Source organism: Cordyceps javanica, chromosome 6 (genome assembly GCF_051103115.1).
Source record: "Cordyceps javanica chromosome 6, complete sequence".
In the NCBI taxonomy this organism is placed as follows: domain Eukaryota; kingdom Fungi; phylum Ascomycota; class Sordariomycetes; order Hypocreales; family Cordycipitaceae; genus Cordyceps; species Cordyceps javanica.
This window is the reverse complement of record NC_139300.1, coordinates 673759-687938: the sequence shown is the minus strand read 5'-3', so window position 1 is coordinate 687938 and position 14180 is coordinate 673759. Positions and strand designations below refer to the sequence as shown.

At 51.4% G+C, this 14180-nt stretch overlaps 3 protein-coding genes across 3 annotated transcripts; 1 reads left to right on the top strand and 2 right to left on the bottom strand.

Moving 5' to 3' along the window:
* Nucleotides 1-3172: 3172 nt before the first annotated feature.
* V2A60_008663 (uncharacterized protein) lies at nt 3173-3999 on the bottom strand (the record flags this gene model as incomplete). Its single annotated transcript, XM_083259935.1, has 2 exons — nt 3173-3846; nt 3900-3999. 2 exons carry the CDS (start codon nt 3997-3999, stop codon nt 3173-3175), a joined length of 774 nt encoding a protein of 257 aa, XP_083116061.1.
* An 846-nt stretch (nt 4000-4845) lies between these two features.
* V2A60_008662 (uncharacterized protein) lies at nt 4846-5575 on the top strand (the record flags this gene model as incomplete). Its single annotated transcript, XM_083259934.1, has 2 exons — nt 4846-4851; nt 4946-5575. 2 exons carry the CDS (start codon nt 4846-4848, stop codon nt 5573-5575), a joined length of 636 nt encoding a protein of 211 aa, XP_083116060.1.
* Nucleotides 5576-6048: 473 nt separating this feature from the next.
* Nucleotides 6049-7794, bottom strand: V2A60_008661 (uncharacterized protein; the record flags this gene model as incomplete). The annotated part of the gene is made up of 3 exons (XM_083259933.1): nt 6049-6161; nt 6220-6799; nt 7066-7794. 3 exons carry the CDS (start codon nt 7792-7794, stop codon nt 6049-6051), a joined length of 1422 nt encoding a protein of 473 aa, XP_083116059.1.
* Between the last annotated feature and the right edge of the window lie 6386 nt (nt 7795-14180).

Below are 14180 nucleotides of genomic sequence, written 5' to 3'. Positions count from 1 at the left end.
TCTATGGCTAGGCCTATTGCGGCGTCCGCTTGCTGCAGATTTCTATAAAGCACAAAGTATAATTCAGCTCCAGCCAGGCTGGTAAAGTCCGTAGGTATCAAGTTTCAAGACTCCGTATTTCGTGTTTCGCAGAAAAAGTGCAGTCAAAAGGATTAGCCCCTTACCACATTGGGATACGTTATGGCAACCAGCCAAAGAGCCCAAAATTGCACACCACACCACGCAAACACCACTGCTTCCCAACCGAGTATCTCAAAGACCAGAACGAGTTGCGCGGAATGATCAACTTTGTAATATAGATTATCCAAATCTTGCACTAATTTCACAGCTGCGTGGCTAGCATAGGCTCGAAGACTGGTAGCATATAGAACCTGTCTAGTTTGTGGGCATCTAAGTCGTCAAAGCCATGATCGATGCAGCAGACTTGATCTCGAGTCTGACAGAGGAAGAGGCACAAGCAGTCTTACTCTTTCTCTGCAGAGACGACGAGACCTGCCAGACCATTGACTCTGTTACGGCAACACTACGTCATGCGAATCGCATATTCAACACGACTTCGGCCGTAATATGCGTACGGTGTGAGATGGGTTTCACGACCAAAGAGAACGGCAGCGAGGCTTGTATTTATCACACAGGTACGTATTGATTTTGGACCCATGTTGATATATACTGACTGTCCCAAGGCACACTAGAGCCTGATTACGACTCAGACTTATGGGCGGACCATGACGAGACGGTGCATGGCGATATAGACACAAAGCGCAATCGTGAGGATTATCCAGATGGATTTTTTTGGAGTTGCTGCGGCGAGCTTGGCTCGGAAGACGGCTGCATGACTGGGGACCACGAGGCAGATCCGATAGCGGCGTGACGGCACGCCGCTCCTGCAGCTTCGGCCGACGGCCAGACTCGGAAGGAGGGGTAAGAGAAGCCTGGTGAATTTCAAGTTGGTATATAGCGGCGTGACGGCACGCGAAGTATTCTGTGGATTACTACGTAAACAGACAAAACATGAAGAGACAGGAGTGTATGGAGCATAAGTAGCGTCCTGCTTGACTTGCAGTCTTCAAAACAACCGAGAGGCTCACACAATGGAGTATGGATCTAAGGAAAGTCAATTCGCAATCTGTAGCGAGACGCGTATACTTTCCGTTCACGATGGCTCCGATGTAAGCGGTGATGGTGTAGCCGCCTACAAGAAGCGAGAGAGCCGGGAAGGTGATTTTCATGGTCTCTCAGCCGCAAGTGAGTGGGTAGTCGCTGGCAAGTATCACGACGCAAAGTTCGAGACGTAGCCAGGTGTAGCGTCTAGGATACTGCACTCCATTGCTACCTCCGATCACTTGGGAAGCGGAGTGCTCACGCACTTGGGCATGGCCTCTGACATTTTAAGGCGGAGATGTGTACTTTCAGGGCGGAGCCGTGTACTTCTGGTTCCAGGGCGGAGAATACACGCCAGAAACCGCACACCACTCGCGCAAAAAAAGAGCATCCCTGCGAGGCGCAAGTTTTGTACCTGTGCGGGATATCTTTTGCTATCGAAGTATTGAATCCTGGTCGAGGACAAGGGTTCCGTACCTCAATTTCGATGCGTCAAACAGCTTACAACTCTGCTAGCTTGCAATCGTCCTGATAGGTACAAGCAGTATGAGCCGGCGTCCCCCATGAGGGATGACGGTCGCACTGGCCTGTCGGTTCGAAAGAATGTGGCCGTAGCGATGCGCGACAAGGATGGGAAGATCGCCGGGCATGGCCCCAAGCCCTGTCTGCGTGGCCTGTTGCCTAATTAGACAGCACAGGCACCCTGATCGCGCCGCCAAGTACCACGCATGTACAAATAAGCAACGCCCAACAGCAAGCCGGAGTGTTGCTGCCGGCGTCCAACGTTGTCGCCGTGGCCCTGCTGTTGCAATGCTTATGTCTGGTTTTGTTAGAGGCTGCGCGGCGTTGCCCACCTGCTACCGCGTCGTCCGTGCCAATGTGCGCTAGCTCATGGTGGCCCTGTCGGTCATGTCAAAGCTCTATGCGTTTTAAGCATATTTATGCCATTCGTTTCGTCCTCCAAATCTATGTCTGGGTGATTCAAGAGAAGTTCTGCAGTGCTGGTGAAGTCTATCTCTTCCATCCGTGAAGACTTCATAAACCATTCCCTCTCTAGGGTGTGGTTTTCGATGACTAGTGCCAGTGCCGTCAAACGAGACTCTTTGAAGTTGATGTTGATTTTTTTCCCATGCGTAATTACCTCCTTAGCTCGAGCTAGCTTGCCCTCCGAGGCTGCCCAGAGCAACAGATGCTGACCTCGTTCGTTGTAAAGATGCTGGCCGACGGCTCCACGGACGTATGTGCAGGTTTGCGCGAAGTAGTAAAGCCCCTCGATTTCCAAGTGTTTCGAAACAATTAAAAGTAGCTCCGAGGGGAGCGCGCAAAGATATGGTTTCGCTTTGGGCGGATCTGCCTGGCTGCGCTTGGGCTAGAGGCTAGTCAGCGCAGCTTACATGGTATTGTTCATCAACTGCATACCTTACCAGGTCACATCGCAACCTGCAACTTCTTCGGCTGGTGCATCCCATGTTGATCGCTGTACCCGAGGGCAGTGTCTTGGATTTGGCCCCGTCGGACGCGCCATGCGCTTGAGCCTACTCCTGTCCATCTCACGAATTTGGGGCTACGTCGAGGCATGTTGTTTGTGGGTGAATTTGATGGGCGAGATGGGACGGGGGGCCTGCCACTTATGTAGACTCTAGGCTCCAAATATGCTAAGGCAGCTGCCGCCAGCTACTGCTTCAAGTGTGGGGGGGGGTGTGTGGGGGGAGGGGGGACACTGGACCGTAATTGGCCAATGTTACAGCATTCAGATCGAGGTGGAATGGCAAAGACCTAGCTCTCGTCTCCAAGCAGTAACCTTGAAAATGGGGTCCTCTCCGGCTGTAAGGACCGTGGCAATAGTTGTGTGGGTGAAGGGCCCACTGGGAGCGCGTACTTGATGATAGGGCTGATCAGTGGAAATTGTGAGCGGTGTGATATGGGCGCTCTTTTGCTTTACGACAGGTTTGTTGCATTGATTCATTCTTCAATCGCGTCCGTTGATTAGTCTAATTGCCTTTCTCAGCACGGGAAGCACGGTTTTTTTCGCGGTGAATATCTCATATAATTAAACGGCAAGCGACACGCGTCATGGATCGCCTCGAAGCTGAAGATGTGTTTGCGGCGCAAACTTTTTCCATCGGAGAACAGCACCGTTCAGCGTCAGTTGCAGAACAGCAATACCGAATACCTTATTGGTAAAGACAAACGTTTGAGAAACTGTTTTGGTAACTTTGCTGATTTGCACTGTTGCCCCATGAGCAATGCCGTAGATAAAGAAGACTGTCTTTTTCGTCGAGTTTTCGATCATCTCCCTGATCCCTTGCAACTCCCCGAGTGCGTTGATGAGTTTCTCATCCACGCAGCACTCAGTGATAGACAACTGCTCAATAGTGTATGTCGGCTTAACTTTACGAGACGAGATCAATGCATTGAGTACCTTGTTGAGAATTCCTGAATTATTCGTGGTGTAGAATCCAGAACTGGGCAACGAAATCTCCCTACTTTGGTTGGGGGCAAAACTTGACTCCTTGACTTGGTACTTTTTGCCCTGACTTGGGCTATCCAAATCGTCAAAGACCGTTCCAATCTGCAATCCAAAGCAGCATTCAGGAGCGAAGTAGTTGGCGCAGTCGACTGTATACGTGCGCACATCTTGCTCGTCTCCTTTATCACCTGCCGCAGCGTAGGGTGGTAGCGCAGCGTCTTGTTCGCCAGCTTGAGCGTTATTTGCCTCCGTATACGGTGGCGGCGCGTTGCAATCTGTCATAACGCTCATCAGCACACGAAACGTGGGTTTTCAAAATAGCGCGTACCAGTGGCCGTCATGTTGGTGAGCATCAATGGAGGCAGGTCAAGAACGTGCAGGTTGCAACTGTAGACAAAGTGCCAATTCGTTTTCGAGACGAATAGCATGACAGTGCGGCCCCACACAGTGCAGACATGGGACGTCCGCGCAACATGCAACGAGGCTGTGTTGGGCGGATTTGGCTCCTAGTCAGCCTTGTTGTTGGTGCCGACTGTCAGGCGTCCTCGATTCTAGAAGGAGCTTCATAACACAGCCCCGGGCGGGAAGGGCCATGCTCCTGTCATTGGCGACCGGCAACGGAAGAAATGCCAGGCATAGCGCGGGACGTACCTGGCGCTTTTGGTGTACGCTATGAAGGGCCCTCTTTCGAACGGTCAAACCTTTGTGCACTTGATAACCGGAATCAAATTGTTTGAAAGAAGTACCCCTCCCTCCCCTCCCCGAAAATACACTTCGTAAACACTGCCGTAAATTCCACCAACGTGGTCGAGGTCGTTTGCGCAACGGGGACGCGCTGCGAGCTTAACAATGGCCAACGTTGTTAATCCATGATTAAGAGTCCAGATTGCAAAGTGGGATTTCGAGGTTGGCTCTTGTAGAAGCATGTGCAGGCGGTGCAGAATGTTTAATTGAGTCAGCTTGCCTCTGGTCATCCACATGTTGTTGACTGCTTTCTCCCCACTTAAAACAGTAGTTGGCCGCTGTCGTAGCATGCTTGCGGGTAGGCTATTGAGTAGAGCGGGCTACAAAAGTGGGCTCCCTGTAGCTCCGGGCCTATATATATGGCGCGGCGGCCCCGTACCCTCTCGCCCATCACAATCACTTATGAACACCATGCCTCAACGCAGCGTCAAACGCGTCAAATGGAACGAATCTGCCCGACGATGCGGACAACAAAACAAAGACGGACACATACAGACAATATGCATCACAAGCGATCCATGTGGCGGGGCATGGCAGTATTTCGACCCCCTTCAAAGGCAGCTGCTGGTACGCAAATACTGAAATGTCTATGCGCATTGAGCTAAAACCTGATGCAAGCCTTTGACCCAGGAACCTTCTGCCACGAGAGACGCGCCCAACGTCTCGGGACAAGACCTAGGCGACCAATCGCCCGATCGCGACCAAACCGTCTATACTTACAGGATCCGGCTCAACGAGGGAGGCAAACGCTATCTGCAGGTTCGCAGTGCCGCGTCGGGGGCAGCGCCGATAGTAAGCTATGGCGCGGGTATGCATGCGCTGCTTGAATGCAAGGCCGCGGAGGACGACTATATTAGCAATGAGGTCGTAAGTGTGGAAACCATTCATGGTAGTTTATACCATAAGTCAGGAGAAGCACCCGTCTGGACTACGCAACATGCAGCGGAGCTTATGCTCACGAAGCCGAAGACAAACAGAGCTGAAGTGTCCCTGAACGGCTCCAAGCTTTACAAAATTGAGCTGGTCGATGGTACTGCCTATTTTTGCTTGGTTGATGGATATAAGGCCGCGTTATACGGGCGAGATGTGGAAGACCTGTGGGCAAGCGAGCTGCTTAAGGGTGTGGAAGTGTTTCGTGACGGAGGCTCAATGTCCATAGATAGCGAGCATGGGTACCTCTGTGTCCCATCGCCTCAAGAGCAAGAGCAGGAAGATCAGAGGCCTGAGTGGCACGCTAAGCATAAAATAGAACAAATTTGACTACCAGCCCTGCCATAAGCACTTGGCAGAATTGTCCATCTTCCAGGCTGTTTGAGCCGACCCTAAGCCAATGATATAGCCTCTCAGCCACCTAGCAGATTATCACCCTTGATGAGGGCGCATTGCGATATGCTTGATGTCTTTTCACCATCAAGAGGATCCCATCCAGCACTATATCCCACAGTTCTGCCTCGATGAGGGAGTTAGTTCCAGTGGCGAAGTCACCACACTACGTATATACTGAATAGAACGATAGTGATACAGTGCTGTGTATCCACAGTCTTCGAGAGCACATTGTGCCGGAGGAATCGCGTGGTGGGCCCCGTGAAACTGTGAGAAACTGCTCTTCATACTAGCGATTGCTGAATGGAAGCCACGACACTCGACAAAGCCGGATTTCGCCGCTTTAGCAACTCTTGCAGCTCTTACAACTTTCTACGACATCGCTCCGAAGGAACACTGGTTGTTATTTTCTACATGCGGTTACGAAGGATTGCGTCGAAAGCACCCATGACATCCTCTGTCACTAGGGTTGCAACCTTGCCAGCTGCGAGTGCTTTTTCTACGTCGTAGATCAGGGAGGTCACTATGTCCACAGCGGACCTTTTTGGGAGCGCTCCCGCTTGGCTGGTGATGAAGAATACCGTTTTTGAGGGCGGCGTATGCAATTCTTCTTGCGATCACTCGTTCCAGTCCCTTGCTGAGGCAGGACAGGAGTGATATCGGGCGCCATGAACCGACATCGCTAAGGTCTCGTTTGTTCAGTTTCGGGATCATGACCACCTCTGCAGCCTTAAAGACGCCGGGGTGGTAACCGAGCCGTAGACAGGCATTGTATAGCGTCGTGAGTGGTCTGGCGATGTGCGACCAGGCTGCTTGTAGCATTTTAGTGGTGATCCCGTCTGAGCCGGGGGTTGTGTTTCCAGTGTGTAGGACAGCTTTTTCGACCTCTTTCGCCGAGATCACCTTTGCGAAGGGTCTCCTTTTGGCTGGCTCGACAGCTGGTTGCCATGCGTCAGGGATATCGTCTGACGCGTCGCGGCGCTCAAGCTTCTCCTTGCGTAGCGCCATCGCCTTCTCCATTTCGGTAGAGTAGGTCATGTCGCCCACTTGGATCGGCGGAGGTTGTAGTCGCTGTCTTGGTTTCATCCATCTGGTGAGTTTGTATACGCCTTCCGCCGTAGTGACTTCGTTGATTGTGTTTCGCCAATCTGCCTCGTACGTCTAAGGACGCGACAGAACCTTACCCTAGCTCGTTGCACTTCCTCTCCTCTTTGATTTTCGTAGATGCGACGTGTGATCCGGAGATCATCGTGAGCGTCCTTACACTCCTGGTTCCACCATGGGTAGCTTCGGGCGCGTCGGCCGCCACTCACTCTGCCACATGCCCTGGCTGAGCTTTGTAGAATTTTTTGAAGCTGCCTGGCCATGTTCTCGATTTCAGATTCCGAGTCTATGTCACTCGGCAGTGACTTCACCGCCTCACCTACATGCCTTCCGAAGGCTTCGATCTCCTCTCGCGTGGTGACTCTGACTTTTCCGCGGGTGACTTGCGCTGTTTCTTGGTTTGGGATCTCGATTCCGACGGTGTAATGGAGGGATCCTGTCGTGAGGTGGATTTCCACCGTGGCTATCGCCTCCGGTATGTTGGAGAAGGCCAGGTCGATTGTGCTACCTCTTGTATAGCGCTTGGCCATAGTCGTGGCTTCGTCGGGCTCGTTCAGTAGTTGTAAGTCGTGTCTTTCGGTCCATTCATAAATACGGTTGCCGTCCTGCGAGGCTGGTCTATCTGACTGCCAAGAGGCGTGGGAGGTATTCATGTCACCGGCGACGACGCAGTTCTCTGGTGGAGTCCAATCTTCCAGCACTCCAAGTGTGCTCTCCACTTCCGGCCGGTTGTACACGTTGAGAATAGCCACTCCGTTTACTCTGACCCACAGGAGGTCTCGGTGTTTTGCTGGTGTGATCTGTTCGGCTCGGATCTTGTTGTCGGTTTTGACGTATGTCATCACACGGGGCCGTGTTTCGTTGTCATTCCAAGAGTCAACCGGGCTAAAGCATAGAAAACCGGGGTGATACTGGGTACGGCAAAGCCGCGTCTTCTCGTCGTACGATGTGCTCGGTTCTTGCAGGGTGACCACGTTGAAGCCTTCCAGAAATGCAAGCTGGAGAGCGGCGCTGTGGTTTTCTTCTCCCTTGTCCACGTTTGCCTGGAACATTTTGATTGTCACTGGTCAGAGGTTGGCTCGTCTGCTGCTATTCATGCGGTGGATCGAGTTGTCATTCGTCGTTTCTTCGGCGACTGTTCCCGTCGACGAGCTGCTTGCGGCGGGCTTAGTTTCCAAAGTAGATACCTAGCGAGCATGGGTACAGGGTTCAAATTCAGCGTCCGCTCATTTGGATGAAAAGTTAACCGAGACTAGGTTAGGTGGGACGCTAAACCTGGACGATCGCATACCTCTGTGTTCCATCGCCCTAGGAGGAATATTAACAAGAAGATGAGATGCCTAAATGACGTGCTCTGCATTAAATAGAGCAAACTGAACGTTCGGACCTCCTATAAGCTCTGCAGAGCTGTTCAGCGATAAACTGTGACGTCTGCCCTCTCCCCCCCTCCGAGCAACGCACAGATTCTTCACTGGAACAGATGGCTTTGCAAAAAGTTATTTCCTAAAAGCACCGGACTGAACTTTCGAAATCATCACCGTTTGCAGCCTTCAATCCGGGGTGTGCCCAGCAACACATACCGGAAATAGCATAGTCGCAACATGGATTCGCGGCGAAGATCAGTACCACTATTTTGCGCTCGCAGCAGCGTCAGAAGTGAGTCGCGCGCATTCCAGCGACCATTTTGTGCCTAGCGTGGACTCTGTTGTGAAGCCCGAAACAATTCTTAAGGGCACAATAGTCTTTCCAATACACGATCACTTGTCCCATAACTAGATTTTATGATGGCAAAGAAAAGAAAGAGAGGCGTTACGAAAGGCGTGTCCGAGGTCGACCCTCTTTCTCTCATATTCGGTGCAGAGAGTCCGTGTCCGCAGCCGTTACGACAATTCATCGAGACGAATCTCGCTTCGACCGAGATATGTTCGATATGGTCTCAATTACAGACTTCATGCGCGCCCGACCACCAGGTCCTTTGGACTGGCATGCCACGAGAAAGGGCGCAGAAGTGGGCGGACAGCCATGGGATGCAAACGTTGACCACTGCTATGGGAGAATACATGAATCCAAGGAGCCAGCTGTGTCCACAGAAGAAAAAGACTCATGCAGCATGGATCAGTTACATACATGGAGCCTCAGCGCTGTTTGCTATACGGATCAGCCAAGGCGAGCTAGTGACCCTTCTGTCTAACCCGCCCCCGCAACGCTTTCACCCAAAAGGAAACACTAGCTTTCAGTGCATTGAAGGCCCGATCGTCACCGGCGTACTCGGCAATCGAGCTGTTACCCGTATTGAAATAGTTCATCCGACGGTAGCTGCAGCTTATGACTTTGAATATCAGATCTGGCCAGAGGATCATGCACATACCTGGTTAAACATATACGGTGCATCACATTCGCAGGTGCATTGGAGACAAGTCAAGCAAAGAGCATCTTTGCAGTCGTTACGGCCCGCCACTGCAAATCAAGGGAAATTTTACGAGATGCTTACACCGCCACCGCCTTCGACTCCATCCAGGCTTGCTACAACTACAGCCGTTCAAAAGCAGCCCCTACTCATCAGCGAATTGCATGGTGCCGCTGAACATTGGAAATATAAGAAAGATCTGGCAGGGTTTGAAGCATCATTGCTCGAAAAGATGAGAGCATTCAACAAATCAAGAAAGGCTGACCGAAAAAGGCTGCGTAGGCGGCATACGCTTGCCATCATGGGGCCCCAGGGACACGTTGCTAAGAGAGCTGCACATCAGGGCTATGATCTGATACGCGAAGAGATGCAGAATACAGAACTACAACAGCTAAAGAAGAGACAGCAGAAGGCAAGAGCAACTCGGAGGGCAATCCGAGGCCGGCTTCAACGTTCGCAGCTTCACAAAACTGGGAAGAACGATGCTGTCGTGGCTGATGTGGAAGGACCAAGCTCTTTCAGTGGTACTTTCTCGCGCGTCTCCTTGTTCTTTCGGCTAACCTTTCACACTGCCAGCGACGTTGTAATGAGATGGATTTGTAGAAGAGATTGAATCCCGATGTACTGTAGGTTCGAAGAACTTATTTGTTGAAGGGATCAACCTGGGGTAGGCTAGCGCGCCTGGCCCAACAATCGTTGCGTTCTGGATTTGTGGGTAGAAGTAGAGTTTGGGACCCGTCGCTGCGCTTTGGCCTTAAGTGGGATCATGAAAAGGCCGTCACTAGAGCTATTCGAATGACCCGTGCTGTGGGAACTTGCGCTTCTGGCAGGTGCGGCGTCTGTGGCATCGAGAAAGGCGTCACTCTGCGGACGGAGCAGCCGGGGCGGAGAAATACTGCGTTTAGTTAGCGTGTATAGCGGTCTGGATGCAGGGCGCTTGCTCTTTTGGTTGCCCTCTAGAGAGAAGTAGATCGCAAGACCTTTCGGTTCTTCGGAGACCAGGCTTGAACTTCTCTCACTTCTCCCCTTAAGCCTTCCCTCATCACTTTCTGAGGTGCATGATCCAATCCCATCAGCCAACCACCTGCACAGCCACGTACCAATAATACAATTGCAGACAACTATTAACGGTCTCAGCCTTCAGTTTCATCTGGCGCCTACTGTTAAGCCCAGGATTAACTGGTCAGAGCTTTCCGGTAATGAACTATCTCTGCAGATTCATCCAAGTAGGCTGTCGCGTATATAACGATCACAAAATATGGCGCATGAGCCTAAATTAAGGAGTCATCCAGTCACACATGTGCAACGGTGCAATTAGGCAACTTCTGTTCACAAACCATGCTTCGCACTATTGGCCGAAGGGAAGCTGATTGCCTCCGCATAGGCGCCTAAAGATCTGAACCCCTTGTGGACGTATACTGGCTGGCCAGACTAGCTGTCCGATCTTGCGCCGCCGTAGGTGTCAATCTCCACTGAGAATAACCGGATCCCCTGCGAACGCCAGATGCGTCTTTGTTTTCGAAAAGAGTCTTCACAGCATCAAGTAGCGGCCCCCTCCCCCAGCATGCGAGTAATCACTGCTTATTCACTATATAAACATATTGACTGACCGAGGTCTCTCTAGTCTTTAAGAGCCGTGCAGTCGCCCAGTACTGGCACGTCTTCTGCGAAGTGACGTCAAAAAGAACCAGTTCCCGCAGTCCTCTTTGCCGACGGGTAGCGATGTCTGCTTCAGGCAAATTCTCTAAAGGTATCTGCCACTCTGGCAAAACTTTGTTGTAGTAATAGTATGATAAAAGAGCAGTGAGAACCGTGATGTCATATTTCAAGTTTGGATGCCTCGCCGCAATGCTGGTGAACAGTGTAGCCCTCTCTTCGATTTTAAGCCGTCGCGCGCTGCACACGTTGGGCATATCCAGTTTGTTACTTCATGGCTCATATTTGCCAGGCAGCTGTGGAGAAGGCAAGGAGAAACAAACAGGCTTGGCTGATGGCGAACGTTTGTGACGCCCCAGATTTACCCGTAAACGTAATCCTTTCGCAATGCTCCCAGACAAGCTGCTTAAGATATTGGACGGCCGCAGCTATGGTTTCCAACATTATATGCGACATGTCGCAGGAGGCAGCTGGTGTTTCGTTCGGAACATCGATAGAATTTTCGAACAGGAGATGCACAGTCTGAACGACGCCCCAGTGGGCCCGAACTAACTGATTACGGGCCCTGCGAACAGTAACCTCTGTTTCCGCTAGTTGGGCCAGGAACGTAGCGCTAGTGTAGGTGCAACTTGATGAGGTTGTTGACGGATAGGGGGTAGCATCAGTCATGGTGTATGACTGTGTATGACTTTGTATTGGCGGCGTAAAGAGGGTTTGGTATAATGTTAGACAATGTGGAGAGCGTGGATCCTGGATGGTTGGGATGAGGCTATAGCCTTGGGCACGGGATAGACAGGGAGGGGGGTCTTTAATAGTAAAAAGGCTCACGGCTATCACGGGACTCGTTATATTGGCTACCAATCACATTTTAGCTAACGAAGGAGCTTTTGCACCAGTAATTTTGTGGCGCGCTCGTACTCTGGCAGCGACCAATACTATCAGGCGCTTCAGAGCCTCGCCTTAACTTGGAAGGGAGTGGGGTGTGATATGTAGGACAAAAGAGCAGTTAAATGGTGTAATGAGCGTATGCAACCAGTTGTTGGCAATGTATGGACTCTCTGGACCCGAAAGCGAGGATGTGCAGAGTGTGGCCGGAAGCTTGCTGGCGTAGCAATAGAGCTGTCGCTGGCCAAACACTACGGCGAGCTGCCGGGATATTAAATATATTGTCCCCTCTGCGATCGCACAGTCCAGGCCATAACCACTTGAGCAAAAAGAATGAATCCGTGCCCGATCATGTTGACGTAAAAGGCGGTTGGAACAGTCTATGATTTAGTAAATAAATAGTAAATAAATAAATAAATCTTGTGCATTGCCTACAAGCAGGCACGTTTGTAGTAATCATGGAGTGTGAGTGTTGTAGTGTGCTGGCAATTGGCAGGCAGTGCTAGGGAAACAGAAGCTATTCCACCCCGTACCGCAGGTTACCAGCACGTCGGCGGGAAGTAGGTGCTGGAAACATGTGGTGCGTGCTAACCACTGTTGTAGCGATGTTTGCTGGGAACCCAGCCAGACTGCCTGTTGAGGAGAGGGTGCTCTTAATTGACTGCGTGATGCGTTTCGCGCAGGTCCCTGTCTGCCATGCCCACGCATCCCAGACTCAGACTCTACAGCAGAGCTGTGGTCCTATCGGCAAGGACGCAGGATGTCTTCCGTAGTGTGTCTTCTGTCGTCTGTATTCGTCGTCTGTCTTCTGTAATGCGTTTCCTGCTAGGACGGACTCTTTGCAGATCCCAGACCCAGTCCACACCATCGCAGTTCTATTTTAACACATTTTATTTTAACCTGTTGATCGCACATAGTGCAACGTTTTCTTTAACATTATGTTTTCTATAAATACTTTCATGACCTCCAGGCTCCCCGGTTTACAGCCACCTTTCGTTCTTATGCCTCCAACCACAGCGATGGAGCCCGCACTACGTTGTCCTCCTTCTCTCCGACGTCAGCCCTCCAACCCACTAGCAAAGGATATTTACGGCTGCCCAATGGAAATCGATAGCCCTACATTCCCAGAAGTATTAGCCGCCGACTGTTCCCACCAGACAGGTGCGCCCTGTCTCTCGCCAATGGAGCTGGACTCCTCAGCGCCTAGCCTGATGTATTGCCCCACTCTATATGGCGACCGTTGTCCAGTAAACTTGGACGATACGACAGGGCAGGTAAATCTTGTCACTGCGGCGTTCCCTGTGCACAGCCTCTTTGGGGACCGTGACGCTCCTTGCAACAGGTGCGTATGGGTGCCTGGAAAAAGTAATCTGCTTTCCAGTGCCCGCTACCAAACGGAATCACGGCCGACTTGCGGCGCAGTGGTTGATTCAAAGAGACGCTCTGGTAGGTGCCTTGTGCGCATTCGAGCCCTGCTCAACTAATTATAAAGTTATTAGAACAACCTTCTGCCAAAGTTTCATTGCTCGATAGGCGGAGACATCGTCGAAACAAATTACGACAGAGGAGAAGAGGCATTGCTTGTGAGAGCCTGCCAGTAGATAAACCAGAGCGCTTCAACATAGCAAGCACGGGCCCGGTTTACCGGCTTGAGATGGTCCTGCGGGTGTGTGCTTATGAAAATGAACTGGGTATTCCTTTGCGTCAGTCACACATGTATCAATATAGGTGTTAATAACAGACAAAGATAAATAAATAAATAAAGCGCACTTTAACTTTAGCGACAGTCTTTCCTGCAACAGTAACTGCGATTCTGTTGACAAGCAGAAATAGAGAGATTAAACAGCAGTGTACCACCACTGCTCAACTTGCATCTCGACGGCTTCTGCCGTGCACTAAACAGTGTAGGTGATCTACCCGCCATGGAGACTTGCCCCGGTATCGCCTCACGGACGCACAGATTCTTGATGTTCTTCGTAAGCAGCGCAACTCCTTCCAGGCATTCGACAGCGTGGACATTATCCCACGGCAGTACATAGTGGGGACAGCCCGCATACGACAGCGCCATAGGTTGCCATCCTCCGATGGACATCCACCATTAGCGCCAGCCAAGCAAGCACCTCCACTCCCCGTCCAGTAACAACTTGAACACAATGGACACCTTTTCCATCCCGGTTGGCGAATTCTACTACTTGTCAGTCCAAGCCTTGATTCCATGCCACGAGTTTCGTACCTGTCCGCCGTCCTGCGGTGTTACGTCCGAGTCGTCCGCTGGCTGCACACTAACGAAAGAAGATGCCGCGGATGGCCGTCGAGCGCCTACCGTCTCTGTTGCGGCTGATACTATTGAAACCTCATCATCTGAGTGTAAAGCTTCCCGTACCATGTGTTCCAGAGCAAGCCTGTGTTGTTGCTCGCTCACAGCTAGGCTCTCTTTAATTTCGTCGCCGTCATCACGTCTTGCTATATCAGGCACGTCGGTCGCCGTCC